The sequence below is a fragment of the Anopheles gambiae genome, chromosome 3 (genome assembly GCF_943734735.2).
Source record: "Anopheles gambiae chromosome 3, idAnoGambNW_F1_1, whole genome shotgun sequence".
NCBI lineage: Eukaryota > Metazoa > Arthropoda > Insecta > Diptera > Culicidae > Anopheles > Anopheles gambiae.
In genome coordinates, this window is record NC_064602.1 from 37,223,406 (window position 1) to 37,245,271 (window position 21,866).

At 40.1% G+C, this 21,866-nt stretch overlaps 2 protein-coding genes across 2 annotated transcripts; one reads left to right on the forward strand and one right to left on the reverse strand.

Moving 5' to 3' along the window:
• Positions 1-175: 175 nt before the first annotated feature.
• LOC1279021 (probable DNA-directed RNA polymerases I and III subunit RPAC2) lies at positions 176-935 on the forward strand. Its single transcript, XM_318678.3, has 3 exons — positions 176-321; positions 394-494; positions 560-935. Exons 1-3 carry the CDS (start codon positions 304-306, stop codon positions 756-758), a joined length of 318 nt encoding a protein of 105 aa, XP_318678.2. The 5' UTR covers positions 176-303; the 3' UTR covers positions 759-935.
• Positions 936-937: 2 nt separating this feature from the next.
• Positions 938-5,349, reverse strand: LOC1279022 (apoptosis inhibitor 5 homolog). Its single transcript, XM_061656277.1, has 9 exons — positions 5,095-5,349; positions 4,822-4,983; positions 4,597-4,749; positions 4,356-4,529; positions 4,084-4,287; positions 3,820-4,020; positions 3,552-3,748; positions 3,217-3,412; positions 938-3,109 (listed from the first exon to the last, which is right to left on the reverse strand). The coding sequence occupies exons 1-9, from the start codon at positions 5,173-5,175 to the stop codon at positions 2,759-2,761; spliced, it is 1,719 nt and encodes a 572-aa protein (XP_061512261.1). The 5' UTR covers positions 5,176-5,349; the 3' UTR covers positions 938-2,758.
• Positions 5,350-21,866: the final 16,517 nt, after the last annotated feature.

Sequence of the window (21,866 nt, forward strand, 5' to 3'; positions counted from 1 at the left end):
AAAAGTGAGTTCGAACATGTTTTTTTTCATTCGTACTTTTTACATGAAACTTTTTATTGTAACAAAAGCAACCTATGTTTATGATTTATATTATTTCTATTGTGTTATTTAAAAAAATGTACAAAAAACTAAATTTAAAAAATTTAAACGTCATTACATTCTCCTTCGAATCGCCCTTTGTGCGATGTTTACATCTGCAGCGGTAGACAGTTCCACAACAAACAACAAAACAGCGTGGTCCTACCAGAGCCGGCGTGATTCGCCTTTTGATTCGCCTTTAAGCTCCAACTGTTCCATCCTACCATGCCGAAATTAGCAGAAGTAAGAACACGGACATCGCCATTTCTTTAAACAGCATTAACAAATGTCCCTGCTTTCCACCATTTCCACTAGCTCACCGGCGATGAAAACTCCGGCGAAAGTTCGCGCACATTCGTGTTCGAGGACGAGGGCCACACGCTGGGCAATGTTCTGAAAAGCATCATCTGCAAGTAGTAAGTACTGGCCGGCATTGGTCGCTTTGGTAGCAGGAAAGTATCATTTTAAATTTCCTTTCCAGCCCTGATGTGAACTTTTGTGGCTACACCGTCCCGCATCCGGCCGAGAACAAGATGCACTTCCGGATACAGGCCGCCAAAAGTGTTCGTGCAATCGATGTGCTGCGGCGTGGGCTTGAAGATCTGGAGCGGGTGTGCGACCATACGATAGACACTTTCGAGGCTGCAGTGGCGAAGTATCACGAAAAGGAGTCGAAATAGTCTCTACTGGTTGGCTTTTTAGAGGGTATCTTTAGCGGAGGAAGCGAATTGATGATTACGCGAGCAAAGTGGAACATTTATATCTGTTTATTACATATTTTACATTAAAATATAGCACCAGGGCAATCTTCCCGGTTGCTTTGTTTCGGATTTAATAAAAACCATGTAACAAAAAAAGGTTTATTCATACCACGAAGTGTTGTTTATTCACGAGAACGTCGAACTGGCGGAGGGGGTTGTACTGTATTTTCAAATTGTAAGATCGATAGTTTAGCATTTAGCTCAGTTATAATGCGCAACACATTAGTCGGGTCGCTTTTAGACTCATTGCGCTCAAAAATATACCGTGAAATGTTCAACTACAATTACGCAAAACACAGTCCCCGTAGTATTAGAGGAAAAAATAAAATAAAATAAACACACATTCGTTCGATAGTAAATGTTTGTGCGAATCCGTGAAATTAAGCTTCACAGTACCATCGCAATAATCAGTAAAACAAAATGCAACTGCAATAATATCAAGCAACGAATGCAGCTCAACGTACAAATTATCCATTTAATTCACACACGCACACGCACGTTCTACCCAAATCGGTGTACGAACATTTTTAAAACCATGTTGTGCCGTCACTACATACTTCATAGGGGGGTAAATGGAAAATTGAATCATTTTTCCCACCACCAGCGAAAACAAAATTCATATGAAATTATTAGAAAAATAATCTCCTATCTCTAGGATAATGACGGTGGTAATACCATCGTAGTGAAAACCATCCACCAAGCGGGTTGCCATAGACAACAGTAAAAGGTGGATGTGAGTGTTGTGTTTGTCTGTGCAAAGTAGGAAGAACAAGTACTCACGGAGCTATATAGAGAAAGGGGATCACTCGGAGATCTCTTCGCACAACCCAATGCCAACTTTAATTACCAAAACTGGCTAAACAACACCTCCTCCACTCCACGCTCCAGGATCGTCTAGAGACACTTACACGCTGAAAGAGAATTGCTTCCTGCGACAGGGTGGGTGGTGGTCGGTTGATTATCATCGACGGTGAGTGTGTGTTGGATGATGCGTCGAAAATCGTGTACAGTAATGATTTGTAGCAACAAAAACAAGGAGGCAAAAGCGAGAGCACAAGTTAGTTAGGATAGAGGGATGAGAATGGATTTGGTGCACTGAAAAAGACCCTATATAAGCCCTGAGATACTACCAATTAGAAGGGAGATGAAGAAGGAAGATAAGGACACACACACACAGCTGGTGATAGTAGCAGTAGTGGATGAGCTCCCCGTTGTGATACAGCGATGATTGAAGTACATTTCTCTGCCACATTTGGTGAGTTGCTGGGCGAATTGGACGTTGATTATTGCTTTCTTTTTTCGGGTTTACCGTGTCGTCTGTCTGTCTGCTTCTGCTGCTGCTGCTGCGTCCATTTCGCGCGTCCTTTTGGTATTTGTACAGAGCATTCCACCCTTGCGTTCCAACAAAGGGACTCCAATAAGGTGTACGAACAACGCGTTTGAAAGGACAGTTGTGCTTAGTTAGTGTTAGTGAAAGTGATACATTAAAATTAAAGTATGATGTTAACTGGTAGCATGGTACATCAAATCAATAAAAGCAGTGTAAAATATTGCACAACTGCCATAATGCGAATAAGGTCGCCAAATTTAACTTATGATTGAAAAAATAATCGAAGAAAATGCTCCATTATCCCCCGTCTTCGTTGTCCTAAACTATTCTCACATCCTAAAGTATTTACCCACCAAACAGCGTGATAAATCGTCTACCTTTACCATGCTACTGGCCTCTAGCCTCATTCCCTAAGCAAAGGAATGTCTATCTAGAAGATGATCATGGTTAGACGCTAAATTGTTAAATACCAGTACATCTCATTACGATTAAGGGATAAAAAGGGGGTGAGGGGTGGGGATTGAAATTGCGCGTACTCTGTGCTTTTGCGCCCCTATTTTTTCGATACAACCATACACTGTGTCACGATTTAATACTTCCTTTTTCCTCCATTGTTGCGGCCACCACCACCACCGCCGCCTCCGTTTCCACCATAGCTGCCACGGCGGAAATTGCCGCCACCGCCGCCGCCACCACTGGGGCGTCGGCCACCACCACCACCACCGCCACCGCCACCGCCATTCCGGTGCAATTTGCCAGAATATTTACCCGACGGTGGGGTGTACATTTTCTGCGACCCGGGGCTCGGTTTGCCCTGCTTGGGGCCTTTCGTATCGCCGGCCGCTTTACCATTGCCATCGAACGTGATCGGAGCGTGGCGTTTGTTGCCGGCCTTGGCCGATTCCTCCTGCTTCTGTTTCGGCTGTTGGTTTTGTTGTTGCTGGACGGTGGACAATGCGGAGAGAGAGAGGGAGAGGGAGAGAGATGGTTAAAAGGTTATTATTGAAATGTACAAATTGGTAAAAAGTGCACAGGAACGTTTCTTACCGCTTTCTTGCCTTTCGGGATAGCCCAGGACAGCTGTACGACCGATTTGAAGCTTGGCGGCGAATGGAACAGATCGCGAATCAAAGTGCTGATGTTGGAGGTGGTCTTTAGGGCGGTCACTTTGATTTGATTCTCTTCCGATTTCATTTCCTCCGCCGTTTTGCCCTTGACGGCTTCCTGGAGCTTCTTGATGTATCTGAAACACGCAGGGAAGATGGTAAGAAGTTAATGCAAAATGATTCTATTGAACATCCAATGATCCTCCTTTGGATGATAGCACTGTCAGGGATTATGTAGTTGAAGGTCGCTCCTCTAGGAAACACGACCACACTCACCCCTGTGTACCACGCGCCAAATATTGCAGACGCGATCGGAAGTCCTTCAGCTTGGCTGGATTCTCGGGGAAGGTTAGAAAATCGACCGCCTGTTTGCCAAGCGTGTGCAGTGCGTATAGCAGACATTCGGCATGCGAAAACTGGAACGATGGTGTCTCATTTAGGTCGGCATCATGCGGCGGCAGTGGCATGTATTCCTGAAACGTACAAAAGCACGAAACAAGCGTTTATTGGCAACTCGGCAAATGCTTGTGTTTTGTTTGCGTACCAGTAAAACTTCATAAATAGCTTCCACCTTTTCGGCGGGTTTCTCCAGCGTCCCACAGAAGCCCGACATCTCCGCAAACACCTTCAGCAGACGCAGCTGTGTCTGGTGCTGCTCGTCCGCGGCACCGATCAGGCTCCATACGCTCGGTCGCAGAAACTTCTCGCACATGAACTTTACGAACTGGGTCGATTCCACCTGGGACTAGTGTGGAAAACATTAATAGAAATGATTGAACTTTGGACGTTTTACTTCCAGCTAGCTTACCGAAAAGTATGGCATGGCTTCGGTCGCACACTGGATGAACCGTTCGACCGTTTCATCGTCGGATGCCAGCACACCGGGATCACTTTCCAGGTCCGCCTGTTCGGCGGCGAGCGTGACCAGCTCCACGTGACCGGGAAGCGTCTTGCTGAGCTTCGTTTGGTTCAGGATGGACATGCACAGATGGAATTCGTCCGAGCTTACGTCCTAAAGGAAAGAAAAAAAAAGGTCATTATCAATTCATTAGTCACACTTCCACCCGATAAGCGACTTACCAGTGTTATCTTTTTCACTTCAGCAATGATAAAATCTTCCACCGCCTTCGTCAGTATTTGGGGTTCAAGTTTCATGATTTTGTTGTTAATGAACTGGAAGCTGCGGAATCGCGTCGTCTCGTCGCCGCCCACGATCTGGCTGAAAATGCCAGTCAGCGTCCCAACCGCATCGAACTGAAATAGGGTCGAAAAATATCGCCAAAATTAACAATATTTCTACCAAAAACAGTCATTCCCATACCTTTGCTAAGGTTAGCAGCGACTGATGCACCTGCAGCAGCTCGGTCGAGTCTTCGGTAATGAGCAATTGGGCCAAAATGTCGCCAATTCTTGGCGTATGCTCGGTCGTCTCACGGCATAGCTGTGGCAGATCCTTGATTGCCTGGCGTCTGATCTGTAAAATCCCGAGTCGAAATGTTAAAACACCCCTCCGAATGTGCTTACGATGTCGCTGAACATTTCTTACCTGCGTGTCCTCATCCTCGCACAGGTCTAGCTGACTCTCGATGGCAAGCTCAGCCAGCCCGGGAAAATGCTTGAAGAACTTCCCAATGAACTGGGACGCGAGACGCTTCTCCTTCGCGGAGCCCTTCACCGCATCCAAAATTTCCTTGTATTCTGCTTCGTGCTGTGGCAAAAAAACACAACAATCAAACCGATTTAACCACAAGTGTAAACAACCTTTTCCCGGCACCATTAGCAGAGCGGGTGAAAAAAAAATGACGGAAGCACAACCAACCTCGCCGATCTTCTCCTTGGCGTCACTCAAGATTTCATAGTTTTTGTACAGCTTTTCTATTCGATCACCGGTGTTATCCATGGTGCGGTCGCTTTTGCTGTCTCTGTTGTATGAAGAATTCACCAAACTTTACTGAAAATATCAGTAAAAACTCGGAAAAACGCACAAATATTCACTGGTATGAAGTTGAAAGCAAATTATTGTAATGTGCAGGCAAACGTGAGTGTGTGCGTGTTGGTTTGATGTTGGGATTGACAAGTGGTCAAAATTATCATGTCGATAGAATCCCATAGTTCGTGACGAGCGTTTACATCACAGTACTTGAAGAGTTTGGCATATTTTGACCATTTGGTTAGAATGTTCGCCCACTAGTGCACACAGTTTCGGAGTTGAACAACGGTTTCGAAAATGCAATTTAAAAAAGCGGTTAATAAAGATTTTTGGAATGTTATATGCGAAAGCAAGAAGAAATGTCGATTGCTTCTTGTTGCAGAATAGACATAACATTAGTGATATGTTCTGGAGAGCGCAGCTATGGTTCCATTTTGTTTCCGACTAGACAGGTTTTCGTTTCGCCAATTAAGAATCGGAATCGTACGACATCATTCGGTTTCGTTTGGAATCGTCCGAAATCATCGGGAACTATCGGATTCATACGGATTGTGGGGGCCTATCAGAATCGTATTGACTGTTTAAAATCGTTCAAAAAATTTAAGAAACATCCAACACCATTATAATCGTTGTTTTGAACGTCCAGAATTGTCCGTCACCGGCTGGATCCGTTCAAATCATGCGGAATCGTCAAGAGCCGTTCGTAATCGTTTAACTGTCGAACCATCCTGAACTATACTGAGCCAACATGCCACTTCTATGCCTTTTTTCCAACTCCGCTTGGAGCCGCTAAAGCTGTATTAGAAATGCAACAATTTCTGATTCATAGTTTCAACAACAATCTCTTCTTTAGACTCCAAAGCCACATAGTTAACGCAAAATGAATAAATTTCACTATTTTATTAGTTGATTATTTAAATATTTTTGTCAAAAACTATAGTTTCTTAAATTTACTTACAATGAAAATAAAGTAGAACAACACAAAAAAGTTTTTTAAGGAAAAAATAAGCAGCATTTTAAAATAATGAGCGTTACAACGAGCGTTACGGGACAGCTGATCATTTTCATGATGGTTGTCAGAGCAGAGCCAGTGTCGGATTAAGTCAAACGATGGCTCTGAGTGATCACACGAAAATATGCTTTACTGAAGTGTTCAATGGAAGGTTGTTGGAAGGATTATCACCCAAAGAAAGATTGAGTGGTACATTTACTGAAGAGCGGGGGTTGGTTCCTTTTTTTGAGGCCCTTGAAATGCGCAGGGCCAGGGGCGAATTAAGCAGTACGCAAATTAAGCGGCCGTGGGGGGCCACGCGGTTTCGAGGGGCCCTGAAAAAAAAAGAATTTCACACGTAAAATAATTCTCAATCCTTCTCTAGTTTATAATTTATTATACAACTTCTCACTCGACACTTCAGAAAGGCCTACATTCTTGTGACCGCGTAGCGCCTCCAGTCCAGTGTTAATCTTCCAAATTCGCAGAGCCAAGTAGCGATTAGTGATTCCAACTTAAATTGTGTTGTCTTTTTTTCTCTGAATATTCTAGAACAAATTGATTATTGGCCTTTAAACTCTGTGCAGTGACGACGAACGGATGTGTGGGCCACGCAAAGGATGCGGCCTTGTGAATCAATCCCGATGGAGCAAAAGGCACAGATTCTCTTAGTTGCAAAATCCGAATGGTTTGGTTTATTCGAATTCAGTGGTTTTTTACCCCCGGAAGCCCATACAATTTTAGGGTGTTAGTGAATCCTTTCCGATGATAAATAGTACATAAGTGTACGTATTAGGACTGACTATCCTGCTATGGTAACAATAAGTCATTGAAAGCCAAGCTCACTTCACTAGTGGGTACAGGCAGGCGAGTACCCGTTTTCTAGTGTAGGGTGATCGCGCACTTCGCGAATTTAAAAAGTTTGCCACACTCACCACAGGATCATTAATCGCGAGCGTTACAACCTAGTTCATTAGATTTTATAGGTAATTCAATTAGGTACTTGTATCGTTCTGTTGGTAGAGGAATTGCCATTAATTCCACCATTTATGTTTAATGTACACGTATGGCTAGTTACAATTTAGCATATGAAAGTAGGACAATGGAGTCTCTTGGTTTCGGTGAACCTACTTCTCCTCAGTCCTTGTAGATCGTCCGGTGTCATACAGATGGCATGGAAAGTTTGACACGGAACTGAAGTGAAATCGTTGTATAGCCGATACAACTCGTCATTATAGCTGCTGTTTCATAGTCTTTTGGTACTTTTTTGTTATTATTAAACCCAAAAATTGCAATCCAGGTGGCAATGTGTCCTTTACTAGACGAGACTTGAAACGCTGTTAGGTAATGGGGGTATCCTCTTGATTCTACAACAGTACACAATCGTATGTTTGGGTCCTTGAGTACATATGGATGTTGAGTCCTTAGAGGCATATGTAGAGTACTGCTGATAGGTGCCTCGCGTTGAGGTCCAAAATCTAATCTAATTTAGTATTTCTTATTTACTAAAATCATGTTTAAAAATTAGCTAAAAATTAACCCTAATGTGTAATCCTGCATAGCAGCTTGGTAGTCACTGAACGCACTCAGTTTCTTACGATCTCGGTATCCTCGCCGACCGTTAACTTATAGCCAGATCCTCCTCTGATCCTTCCAGTGATGAAGCCCAGTGCTTTCAATACAAAACACCACAAACGACCGTTCTGTATTATCTTAACTAGTCACAATGTAAAAAAACATATTTTTTCTTTGTGGCTTTGGCACACACACACTGGAGGAAAAGCGAGCCGATGTGAAAATGAACCGACGAGATTGCACTTAACTTTCCTTTTCCACATGCAATTTCACTAAGAAACACTAGCCAAATTGTGAACGGTGCGGTTTGCGTGAAAGTTTTTCTCTCTCAACCTAAAACCCAAATAACTTTCCACCCCTGCGGAGCTTCGCCCAAGCCACAAACCAAAGTGATTTCCCTCACAGCGCCGTACCGTTTAACTTCATCGCGCGGCCGTAGTTTTCTCCCAAACGCAACTGCGGGCACTAATAAGTAGCTCCCCGTGTTCTCTCCCCTCCCGACCTGCCTGGCGGACTTGATTCATATAAAAAAGTGGACGAAAATTTTATGCCTTTATTTTTATTCCTATATTAATTTACTATCGGACCGCGGGGGCAACAGTAGTGGGATGGGGCGGGCGGTGCACTAGAAAAGCTAACCGGCTCGAGTCGTAGATTGCCGGCCATACGTCTAATGAGGCGGGTGCATGAGGGGGCCGTGCCGCGTGCGCGTAGCAGTGAGTGGAGGAAGATACTACGAGATATTATCGCGCTATTAGCACCGGTTTTCGACCATTTGCCAGACTCATCAAAACAATAATCATTAGAATAATGTGGATGGTTATTGCGCGTATTTGTTGATTAATTTGATTTTTACACTTGCGGAGCCGTCTTGTGGGCGTTGTAGGCAGTCTGCCAGTGGGCAGTGAGCATTGCCGCTTTTTGCTCGTTTGAATCGCATTGGATTGGTGGGTAAGAAAGTAAACAATCTTTATATCAAGTAGATTAAAAAAACCACTTGAACGAACGTCACCTTGCTTCTTCAAATGCATACGCCTAATCCTCTTTTTGTGCAGTCAAAATGTGCATAAAGAACATTGGGCTTTACAATTGCACACGCAAGGGACGCGCATGTCGACACCGAAGCGCGCAATAAACCTACGCAAAGAAAGCACCCAAGAATCCGTCACGATGACGACGGTACACGACAGGTGATTATAAAACCATCAAAATCAAAACACCACTTCAAATGCAGCGCACACTGTGTTGCACACCCGCCCAGTGCCCGCCGTGCTGATAATTCCACTTCTTCACGAGCGATCATAGTCACCTCGGCGTGTACGTGTGTCTGTCTTGCGCATTACCGTCACGCGTTGAAGCTCTCCCAAGGGATGATTGTCGATTTTGAGCCAGTTGTGAAGGAGAATTTATGATCCTTCTTCCAGAACACCCCCCCTTGGGACGGTGTCACCACACGACAACGGTGACAACGGCCGGTACACTGCACGGCCGAAATCAAACCAACCCATTGCGCACCGTCCAACCAGGCGGCATGTTTGTTCAACCATACGCCGCAGCGACTGTAGTGCGTCCCGGTTCTAAGCCATGCGTAGGCACTGCAACACTGCTTCTTGGTTGTTGCTTTTTGTACGCAAATAAAACCTAGAGCCCTTGGCACACAAAACCGATGAGCAAACACAAAGGTTAACTACTATCAGCGCGTATAGGCGATGCGGCTTGTTATTTGACGGATTGGGGGAGGTAAAAAAAGACGAACGAACGAACAAACATGGACGAATATAGAGCGATGCATCCATGCTCAATTCTTGTCACATTGACCTACACTGGATTTCAGCTTGTGGTTGCTAGAGCGCCCTTTAATTTAGGCTGCAGAATGAGGTTTTGCTTATCTAATGTATGTTTTTTTTTCTATAAGAATGGAACAAGGATAGAAGAGAGCCTAAGGAAACCAGTCATGCCGTTTTCGTTTAAAAAAATCATTGATGTATGAATTTTTATTTTCCTTTATTTTATTTATTTTTATTTATTTAATTTTATTTATATCCTTCTCAGGGCCCTAAGCGGGGGATAGAATTGGGGCCCCTAGTTTCCTTAAAAGTCCAGAAAATTATATCGCATTTTTATGAATATCTCGTTACGAATACCAAATATGTCATCCTGATTTCGTTAGGGATTAATTTTCTTCTGTCGTTTTTTTATGGCAGTTAGTTAATTATTTTAATAGCATCTATAGTCTTCGTGTAATCAAGCTAACATATTTTGCATATTTTTAGGATGTGCATCATCGTTGTGTCCGGTATTGCAAACATCAAAACTATATTAAATACTAGCTATACTAGTGTTACTATTGTTTAGAGTAAAGAAGCATTTCATTCTCTGTAGTAGTTTTTCAACACAAGTACGCATTAGATCGTTTTTCCAAGCTAAGAGTCTTTTATATTGAAATGAATCAATCAACGATGAAATGATACACTGTAGTTATTAAAACTCCAGACTTTCCGAATTTCAGTACAGATCTAGGCATATCTTAATAAAGATATATCTGGAAAACCTGACAAAAAATCTGAATTTTACTTATTTATACTTTTGTATTTTTAGAGCAGAGTTTGCAATACATTTGTTTGCTTATTCATGTACATGAGCAGTGAAAGTCACTATACAAAGCTTGTGTGATTTCCTGTTTCACAGATGCATAAAACATGTGCCTGAAATTCAAGCGTCCGACAATGATTATCCTGCACTTGCGTATTTGTAGTCTTTTCGTCCTTGCAATCGAGATCGTTTAGGAAGTTTTAAAAAAATATAAATTAATCGTCCCAGGAGCTTTTTCATGACTTATTATCAGGAGAGGATTTATTGTTTTTAATATGGAAGAGCGCAAAAGTAAGTTAAATTTTGTTTTGGCCTTTAAAAATTATCTCCAAAGTTCGTAACAACTTTTAATTGCTATAAACGTTATCAACACATTCCACACACTTACTTGTAAGAATGTACTACTTTAAGAATGATTTAGTTTTCCGTTCGTGTGTGCATTATTAACAAAAAATCAATCGCTTATAAAAGTGATCTAAAATATGAAAGTTTAGCTCGGGGCCCCCTTCAGGCCGGGGCCCCCCGCGGCCGCTCAGTCCGCTTAAAGGAAAATCCGCTACTGGCTATAAGGACTAACTGTCCTCTATAACGATTCTATAACGTTTTATACAATAGGGTAGATTTTAATATTGACATTAAAGAATTAAAGAGCATGTTACGTTGCACCTTTTGACCAGCATTAATTAGTTTTTAACAGGATAGGAATAAGAAATTCGTTTTAAGTGTGGTTATGTAGGCTCGTTGAAGCCAGATGACTTAATTAAATAAATAAGAAATACGAAATAGCGAATTATTTCATTTTTCTTTGGATTCTGCGATATTTTATAAAAAAAAAAAACGACAACATTCTGAGCATCTTTAGGATATGTAGCCGAAATATTAGCCAAGACCGTTGGAAAGGGATCTTTTCCATCGACTTTCCCTTTTTTGGTTCCCTTAAAAACTCTGCCAAAAATTGGAGGGACGTTTGGTGGATTGGTATTCTTCGATTCTACGGGTTCCATCTTTGTGAGTTGTATTTGGACCTGCCGAGACTAGATAGAGCTAAAAGATCGCCAAAACCTCTAGGAAGGAATAGTGGCTTTGACATTATCACTAATCGCAAGCCACTGAAGTACCTTCTTCGAGGTGCATTTGGTGCTGATCTTAAACAATAGCTATCGCTTACTTTGTGGAGAAGATGAAGTACCTTTTTCCCTACCAATCATTACCTTCCATCTATTGACCAAATGATTGAAGTTTGCAAAAAATATACATTATTGTCTCGACTCCGGAGCTAGCAGCTTCAAATAAACTAAAAATTGGGTTGGGAAAAGATGACTTAGTGATCGCAAAAATAAAAAATCTGAAAAATATGTCGATTTTAAAATGCATCATTTATTTCGATTCACAGTACTTAAAGAGTTTGAAGGATTGCTATTTCAATCCAGACTCACATATTTCTATAACTCCATAATAAATTGAATTTACTTGAGACTTTTCGCGAGAGTGTTATTTTTTTTTCAGCATTCAATGTACATAACACTTACGAATCACTACTTTAATCAGCAATCAAATTCATTGCTATTAGAAATTTGAGACACCCAGTATCGTGTCGGATCGAAAAGGATGTGATTAATCACTCCATCGGTCCTTTTAAGAATCGAACTACGTATGGCCTTAAAAGGCTTAGTGTGTTCGCCATTTGATCATTTATCTGCATCAAAATTAGAACTCAAAAAATTGAACGATGTTCTTTAATTTATCCCATTTTCATAACTATTCTGAATTTTGAGGTGCATTTCTTTTATCTTTCCCCTATGAGCTAACAAAGATCTAAAATCTGTTTAAATAAAACACATGTAGATTCGCACTTAAAATATCTCTATTAAAAACACATATATTATGTTTCATATAGCCTATAGGAAGCAAAAAACCATCCGCAGTTAATGAGTCGTGCTTTGCCGAAAAACTGGCCTAAACTGTTCGTTCATATCCGTCAAAAAATTTATAAAAATTAAACATTGATTTACTGAATAAATCCAAAGTTTCCCTCTGGTAATAATCTTTTGGCATCTCAAACATAACCCTAAAAAGCCATTAATTACATCTGCTTTACTAAACAATTTTTCCTTTTCTACGCTTACACTCGATCATTCTTATTGCCCTCTGTTGATCTAGCTTAGTCACATGCAGGGGCGGATTAACACTGGACTGGAGGCCCTACGCGATCACACGAATGTAGATCTTTCTGATGTGTCGATCGAGAAGTTGTATGGAGAATTTTAAACCAGAGAGGGATTAAGAAGGAAACTTACTAGTTAGAGGAGAGTAGGTTCTTATTCTCTGGCCTACTTGATACGTTGAAGCCCCACACGGCCGCTTATTTTGCGTACTGCTTAATCCGTCCCTGGTCACATGGCTTACCTCTAGAAAAGCTTAAAAATGGCTGCCTTCAAACGGGAGATAAAATTATAAGAAAAAAGTCATAAAATAGCACGATACAATCAGCCTGCCCAGCGCCATTTTAACTTCCTGACAGCTGACAATGGACAATGGAAAAATATCCTTCACAAAATTCCCCCTCAGCGCACCTTTTTCACCTGTACGTGAAGAAAGCGACCGACAGGTTCCATTTTGACCATGGTGCATCGAACGCTAACCGATTGATCGTAAAAGCCGTCTTTTAAAAGAACGAAAAGCGGTACCCTATCTTTCCATTTGCCCTTTTCATCGATGCCCCAGCTTAGTGGTAGGATCGAACGTGGAAAAGGAAATTTCTCGTTAATTGGACCAACGATCCGGAGTGGCATGTCCGCTTCGAGAAAGCGGCTAAAAGAACTTTTAAGATAGAAGTGAGAAGGAACAAAAACGATCTCCAGCATAAGAATGTGTTCTGCTCATCACATCTTGTGCGTTTATGTGTATGTGTTTGTGTCATGGGAAAGCGAACTGTTCCCAAAAACCTCGGGGGTTAGCTTCTGTTGGGCCGGTTACAGCTGGCTCAATTATCGATCCACACACCGTCTCAGCGTCGTGTATCGCAACGGCAACGGTCATAAATTCCAACGGAATACATATCTTCGTATTTTATTAATTGTACCATCCTGCTGGTAGGAAGTCTTTTGCTGTCTTTATTAACGAAGGATCACAAAATGAACGATGCTTTGCTGGAGCTTCCCAAAATCAAACAGCATTGCCATATTGATAAATGCACTTGTTAGTTGTCTTGCAATTTTGTCATTGTAAAGTTGTTTTTGAACGATTCAGAATTTATAGCGCACTATCAATAAGTTAAAAGTGTTTTCTGAACGCTCAAACCCAAAGTATAAAACCGAAACGCTTCCAATGGATGAAGGGCAAGTGAACGATCATCGCTGTAGAACCACGTCCACATTAACGTCCTGCACATTGCAATGGCGTTCTAGGAACCATTCCAAATTGGAGCGAGTTGTAAATTACTCTAGGAAAAGTTTTATATCTTTCCCGCTTCCCTCCTATCCTACTGCTAGCACGATGCTTCCTCGAATGGTTGTCCGCTTCTCGGCACTACAAGTGAATTTGGTTGTTTTGGTCAGTTTCATTTGGAACCATTTCAAACGTCACGATCTCGCTGGACGCTATCGGACCATCGGACCGACCGACCGACCTCTTGCCGTTTCATCGAAAAACATAAAAGATGCCATCAACAATTTAATGAAATGCGGATTCTCTAGGAGCCTGTACACATTTTTGTTCCTTCTATTTTTTTTCGTCTATGCTACACAAACTAAAGCGGCAACGGGAGTTAGTAGAGCTTGAGGAAGGAATACAGAGGAATACAGCTAGCCCGACCATTCCCGGATTCATGGAAGCGATCGATCAGGAGGTGCGGGAGGTGCCATAAAATGGAAGTCTTCAATAAGCACATCGTGTCTTGGAGAAGAGGTTGAAAAAGAAACACCTAAAAAGAAGGGGAAGAAGTGTCCAAAGCAACTCTCCCGTTTTTTTATGTCTTCATTTGCTACGGAATAGGGACAACCGTCCGAGCAGCAGACCAATCAACATTTGCCGTTTTCAGCCATGCTTTTGATCTTTTTTTTTGCCTTTTTCATACTAGATTAATTCTGCCATACGATCAGATCCGTTTGATCCGACAAAACTCCAGCTCCACCGATCGAGCTTCATTTGTTCGGAGGTCCGATTTACCCGCCAGGCGATCGAAATGGGGGTTACGGGTGTGTGCTCGACCGATTGGTATCTTAATTAACTCGAACTCCGTTTTGGAGTTTCATTCGCTGCGTTATGTCTGGCCGCGGTGGCCCCGATTGGCTTAATCAGGGTATGGTTGAGCGAAGATCAACAAATGATCAAAATATAAGAGATAGGACAGTCGGGTGGATGAAAGTGCTAGTATTGTTTGATATTTTTTATTGAAATAGCATTTATTTTTTTATAAAATTAAAAAAAAACAGATAAAAGTATAATAAAAGTAGAGACAAAAGTTTCCATTAAAAGTTGGGCGACGTCAATGACGTTATTATTGACACAATATTGTAAACTTTGTCCCTTTTTGTGAAAAAACAGAAACATTATTAATAAGACCAGAATTAAATACATTCATTTCTACAAAACGTTTGAAGATAATAAGTCTATTTAAAAATAAAATAATATAAAAAATACACCAGGTAGCTGATATAACCATTGGTAGGTTAATTAGTACATAAGTTGATACTGTGTTTTCTTACATTTATTACACAAATACATACATTGCTTATGCAAATAGCTATCTAATAGTTATAATAAATCATTAAACAGCAAAATGGGTCTTATTTATGCGTAGCTAGCTTATTATTTTGCTGTTTATAGTTGTTCCTATTTTATTTTCATTTTATGCTCATTTTATGAAAGTGAACTGGCAAGTTGAACTCATGATGTAACAACTTTTTGATATACACCCTTGTGAATATAAATTGAGGATTTATTATTTACAGGTGTTCCCCGATATACGGTATTAATGCGAACCGGAGGCAATAGCGTGTCTCGAATATTTGCGTAAGTCAAATTTCGAGGTTTTCAGTAAAATTATAGCTTATTTTCGTTAAATTTTGCTTGAAATGGTAGGTTTTTAGCCACTAAATTTGTTATTTAATCTGATTTAAACTAAAAATTATAATTGTGTACCTTTTAAAATGTTTTTTTTAATTCAATAAAATTTATTTTGCATTTGACATTTGATGTGTCAAATCTGTAAAATTTGCTTAAAGAACCGTCAAATTTAGAAAGTAGCGTATAGCGAAATCGCGTATATCGAGTATGGTGTATATCGGGGAATACCTGTAGTAGTTGTATACATTTATTTTAACATACATTTTGGCTTTTTAAGCTGAACATAAGTTAGGGTATTGGTAATTACTTCGGGTTCTATCTAGTGTTTCCTCATTATTCCTAAAAGTTTATGTAAGCTGGTCGATTATGAAGTTCAAGTTAGCTTAAAAGCATTTAAAACCCATCAAGTAAAAACTAGTTAGTGCTATCGTAATTGCATCACCTAATTGCTATTTAGTCATTATTTCAGTTAATTTCAACATAAGATACGACGCGCAGTATGATTAATATCCGTAAAATATTATTATCAAATATTATCAAATTTGCTGCCGCCTCTAAAATGCACGATCATTAAGCGTATTAGCTAACTATTGTGTTCTGAACTGAAGTTATTACTTGCTAAATGACAATTGAGTGATAGAAGATCGCCAAAGTGACTTACGACGATCAGACGCATAATTAATCTGCATCTAAGTAACTTTATCTTAGAAAATTACTGACAACCTTAAAAAAATCGGCGATCATTGTCGTTGAAATAAAATGGCTATAATTTTCCATACGTCAATACAACGATTACCATTTGCACAAAACGTTTGACAACGTAACACCGATTAGCAACGTTCATTTTCTATCAATAAATCACACTTGTCGTTAAAATAAATGGAATATTTACACCTATATGGTGGACAGTGAAGCTTTACCTCACCAATAACAGATTAATTACCACTTTTTTACAACCTCCCACCTTGGGTCTCCCCAAAGAGTCGAAGCTTTTAAGAAGATATCGACCCGACCCGTACACAACGACGTCTGTCAATCAAAGTAGCCAAAGAGTATTTAAAATTTCCGTTTGCTTGATGGTTATTTCCCGATGTAAAAACTGCACTACACAAATGATTATATGACTATATCGTGCTCATAAAAGAATCTATCACACCTAGTCTAACCGATGGCTCTACATTGCCCTGGTGGAACCAGCTCCCCCGTTTGGGTGATTCACACAGGATATGGGACGCTTTTGGTGCTCTCAAGTCCTATGTTTTGAATTTCGGGCTGAACTGTGTCATTGCCAGCAATCGCTTTTAGCAGTATTATCACCCCAACAAGTTGCACCAGCAGTCCGCAAAGTGATGGCACTCGCTAAGATAGCTCCACCTGCCCGATTCCAACGATTCAGAAGGTGTTGTACCGATAGTTTCGTTCTCCGGAAGTCATTTGAGTAGCATAGTAGCTCAGTTTACGCATTTATGGACTGTCTGGCGCGGCAAGGGTGTTAGGGCGTATAAATAATACAACTCACACTCACACAGCCTCTCGCACACTCGTTTGATACTCCACCCCCCCCCCCTCCCCCCTCCTCCCCTTGAACGGGATGGCAAGAGTTGTTATTGTTATTATTGTGCACCGCAGTGGCAACAAAACTAAACCTTATAAACCTGGCATAAATTCACGAAACCAATTCCACCTCAACACATGTTCCGGCTAAGAGGCAGTGAGTACTAAATTAGACATTGAACGAAAATAACCATTCGATGTGGGGTTTTTTTCTTTTTGTGCGCCCGTGTTGAGGAAAATGTTGGCCCAGGTGGAGGGTACAGCATATTACCCAGCGCAGGCAGGATTGGTGATGGATACGATCGGATAGTTTATAATATGCATGTTAGTGTGGATTGTGTGTGGATATTGCGGCCATTAGAGTTGGAACAATCCTCTTTACCGCTGTTTTTTTTTAGAGGCCTGCGAAGAATATTTTTTTGTTTTACTTGATCAAGGTAGGAAAGAGCAACAGGGGAAACAAAAACGAACAAAAAAAACTAACCATTCGCACACACTAAAAAGCTTAGGAACTAATTGTTATATGATCATTTGTTTATATTCTCTTCTGCTGCCCAGTTTCCCTTTCAGCGGCGACGATACAGACAGTAGCGAGAACGGCGTCTGACATGATGAATGAATTGATTCGAGTGTATGGTGTGCTTTTTTCTTAATTTCATTCTTGAAATGAAATGCTAATTTTTAATTAGAAAAGGCTAAAAAACAGGATTTACGCTTTTTTTTTTTTGCTCCATTCATATGACATGGATGGGTTTTTTTATTGGGTTCAAATAAAATAAATAATTCAGAAGCCAGAGATTGAATGGTAAAAGGTAAGGGCCTAATAACACTTATTTAAAGCATTCGGGATACTGTTTTATACGACATTGCTCTACTTTTCCCCTTCTATATTTTAATCGTAATATATTTCAACCCACCATAACGCATTGTAACGCTAATTGAATGATAAAAGCTTTTTATAAAGTAACATAATATTCTTTTCAAAAGGAAGTAAACTAATACAATACATACAATACAAAGATTAACGCAAAAAAGCTTAACACATTAGAATGCAACAATACTCTATCGGGTTTTAAAGAATTCTCCCAAAATGTCTAAAATTCCTAAAATGGTTCCCCATTTCGCTCGGAGCGACAGAAAAATGCAGTTTCTATGGTACACCATTTGAGCATAAAAGTTGCAAAAAATACTGTGGAAGACGCAAAAAAAGCTGTCAAAATGGAAAACAAATTTTTGGAAACCCCCTGTTCAAAAACAAAACAAAAAAACCAAAAAGGAACAGTAAAATGCCGCTTTTATGGCGGGGGCAATTCCGGTCGGCCGGTCAACTCGCCGTACTCATCAGGCCTGTTTACCGTCGTCAGCCCGACTATATGCCCGTGCAACCCGTAACGGGTCACCCATCCGTTGGTCCCCTCGTTCGAGGTCTGTGTGTGTGTGTGCGTGTGTGCATCGCAAAAGGTTACGCTCCAACCCGTCCTCGTCCTTCGTTCTGCACGAACGGAAAACGTGCACACCATATCGCCATCTTTTGATGGACGCGGTGGAAAACAAAACACACACAAAAAAGTAACAACGGAAAGCCGACTTTTTGAACCATAAAATAGAAAAAAAATCCAACTTTTTAAAACTGTTCAACATGACGATATTTTGATCATGTGGCATTTTTGTTGTTGTATGAGTCCTTCTATAGAACCTTCGCTGTTCACACGCTTGTGACAACTTACTACCAAACTGATGATTTTCCCCTTTTTCTGTAGACTACAACCAACTGACCATAACGAAGCTGGGATGAATAAGGAAAAGGATGCTAGGAAAAACATGGTTTCCGTCATTACTCATATGAATGCTCTGTGCTGCCAACGTCATTTAGCATACGCTTCGAATGTTCTTTGATGATAGTTAAAAGATGGTATATGTTTATACCAAAGTTCAATGAAATAAGAATGTTTCTTAGTACGATTAGTTATGAATTGGACTCGGCACAAATCAATTCAATTTTAAACAAACAATAATGAAATGCCGTACGGCCTGTTAGTTTTTAACTAAGCAGGGTATTTTTCGATGGCTACGACATGGAGTTCCCTGCGGGAATATTGATTCACGGGTTATAATTTAAAAATAAAAAAAAAGCGACCATAAGCATGCAACACTGTGTCGTGTGATCGTTGCTAAGATCGCAAATTAAATACACAGGATATGACATATAACGTCTGGGCTTGAGCATTTTGAACCAACTGCACTTTTCTATATCAGTATTCATGGGATTAAGGGTCGATTGCGTTTCACTGAATACAGTCTTTCCCCGAGTTACGCGAATAATGCGTTCCGGAGACATTCGCGTAACTCGGATTTTCGCGTAAGTCGAATATCACATGTTACAGCAAAAATATACTATATTTATCATAATTTTTGATTGAATTTAGTTCATTTATGTAATTTAATACTTATTTGATGCAATTGGTGTAGAAAATTTGGTTATTTATCGGTAATTATTTTTCATTTGACAATTGATGGAGAAAATTGTACTGATTTGACATCTGAACTGTCAAAAATAAAAATTCGCGTAACTCGAATTCGCGTAACTCGAGTGTCGCGTAACTCGGGGAAAGACTGTAGTCATTGAAAGGTAAATCGGTCAGTTTTTATAAACCAATTAATTAAGAGAGCGGGTAATCGTGGAACGAAAGTAGTACTGAAAACAATAAATTAAATTAAATCTGTTATGTTCACAATTGCTGTCAGTTTATGTAAACATAATATTCTTTTCATATGCTACACATAATTTAAACCAATACTTAATTATCCATTTAAACCGATATCATTTAAAAATATTGAAATCTGATCGTGCAAAACGTTTACCAACGTTTGTGATCAATTCGTTTCAGATCGCATGGTAAAAAGAATGATTTGGTAATTACAGTCCAAACTAGTGATGGGTAAAGTTGACAAAAATCCGGAGTCGACTCCGATCTGACTCCGATAAATTCGGAATCGCCTCCGGAAGGTAGGTCCGCGCTGCAATATCCGGAGTCGTTCGGAATCGTCCGGAGTCGTACGGAGTCGCCCGGAGTCGCCCGGAGTCGGAGTCATCCGGAGTCGTTCGGAGTCGTTCGGAGTCGTTCGGAGTCGTTCGGAGTCGTTCGGAGTCGTCCGGAGTCGTCCGGAGTCGCCGGATCTAGTGGTTCCATTTTGCCGGAGTCGGAATCGAACTAACAATAGTCGGAGTCGGATCTGAGCCGTGGGTGCGCTCCATACAGCACATCACTAGTCCGAACTCACTGGTTGAACTTGGATTGCATGCCATCTACACAGCAAATTTTCTCATCCTGATTCAGTAAAGTTTTTTACTGAAACGGTTCAGTAATAGAATATTTTACTGATTTTCAGTATGAATGTCATGTTTTTACTGACTTTCAGCAAAATAATTTACTGATTTCATTTCAGTAATACGCATTTTACTGAAAATCAGTAAAATAAGTGTCAAATAAGTCGTTTCACTGGATATCAGTAAAACAAATTACTGAAAATGCAGCAATTCATTCTGTCAAATCGACCTGTCAGTCAGAACATCAAAACAAAACAATGCGGTACCTACATGCTCGTGATGTGCAAAAAGTTGATTTAGTAGGCGCTTACAGGCACCCTGGTGAAATTTCAGGTGATATTTCGGCTTACGGGATTAATTTAAAACAATTGGCAGCCGTGTTGGTGTGTAAAATGTTTGCTACTATCCACTGTGCTTGCTGAAATTGCGTGGTGTCTGTGAGCGCTTACTGAACCATCTACACTTGCGGCGGCAAAATACAGTATAAAAACTGTATAAAACAACACAAAACATGTATGAATATGAACTGAGGGACTGGCAATATCTGCGCATCAATAAAAACTCAATTTAAAATAAATATTTCGTCATTTTTAATCGCTACCAACAACTGAAAAATCAGTAATATGAGAATAGCTTTACTGGGATTTCAGTAAACGAGCTGTCATTTTGGTGAGCACCGGACATTACTGATGATTCAGTAAACATTCTTTTTACTGAAAGGATTACTGAAACTTCAGTTAAAAAAATTTCAGTAAAATTTTACTGAAGTTCAGTAAAAAAAGTTTTCTGTGTACAGTGAGAATCTAATAGTTGAACGCTTTTTAGTTGGCATGCTTTTTAATCGAACGCTTGATAGTTGGCTGACAGTTAAATTAAAAAGCGTGCGTTTGTATCAAAAACCCGGTTTTTGAAAATTTAACAAAAATCTCATCACAAATAAATCATAAATCATAAAAAAAATATTTGTATGGAAAAACGATCTTTCCAGTAGAAAGTGTGTGTACATTATTCAAGCTGTGATGAAATTCTAGAATGATGTTGTTCCAACAATGTTGTTGTTAAAACACATTAATCCATTTTTGTATACATTAAGATATCATTATTCATAAAGAGTATTTTTTGCATATTGTTTAAGATATATTTAAAATTATACTAAAACAGATAAACAGCAACATCTACAATAATAATATATTTTAACTATATTTTATATATTTTAATTTTATTTAATACTTTTAAAAACAAGGACCAACGTAAACCAAACCAAGAAAGGCTGAATGCATTTCCAAACTAATGTCGTTTAAGTGTGTTGTATATAATCTTACTAATAGAATAATATCCCGTTTAAGTTATTGAAGCAAAGTCATTTAACAAAGTTTTGCACTCACTCAGGTTAAAAATTAAAAAGAAAAAAAATCGGAACAAATAATTGGCTCCATTTTTATTAAACAATCATTATCTCAACGTTTGTTACTGTTGCCGCCACTGGGTGCCAATTAAAATAAGCAGAAATTCACATGCTTTTCGAGGCGCCCAGAAACCCAGTGGAAGCTGATG

Excerpts from the sequence above, each read along its gene's own strand:
- LOC1279021 (XM_318678.3), top strand. Across the intron at positions 495-559 it reads AAAAGCATCATCTGCAAGTA|CCCTGATGTGAACTTTTGTG; the intron begins GTAAGTACTGGC and ends TTTCCTTTCCAG.
- LOC1279022 (XM_061656277.1), bottom strand. The coding sequence starts at position 5,175 with ATGGATAACACCGGTGATCGAATAGAAAAGCTGTACAAAAACTATGAA. Across the intron at positions 4,021-4,083 it reads AAGCCATGCCATACTTTTCG|TCCCAGGTGGAATCGACCCA; the intron begins GTAAGCTAGCTG and ends TTTCCACACTAG. Across the intron at positions 3,749-3,819 it reads CTATTTATGAAGTTTTACTG|GAATACATGCCACTGCCGCC; the intron begins GTACGCAAACAA and ends TGTACGTTTCAG.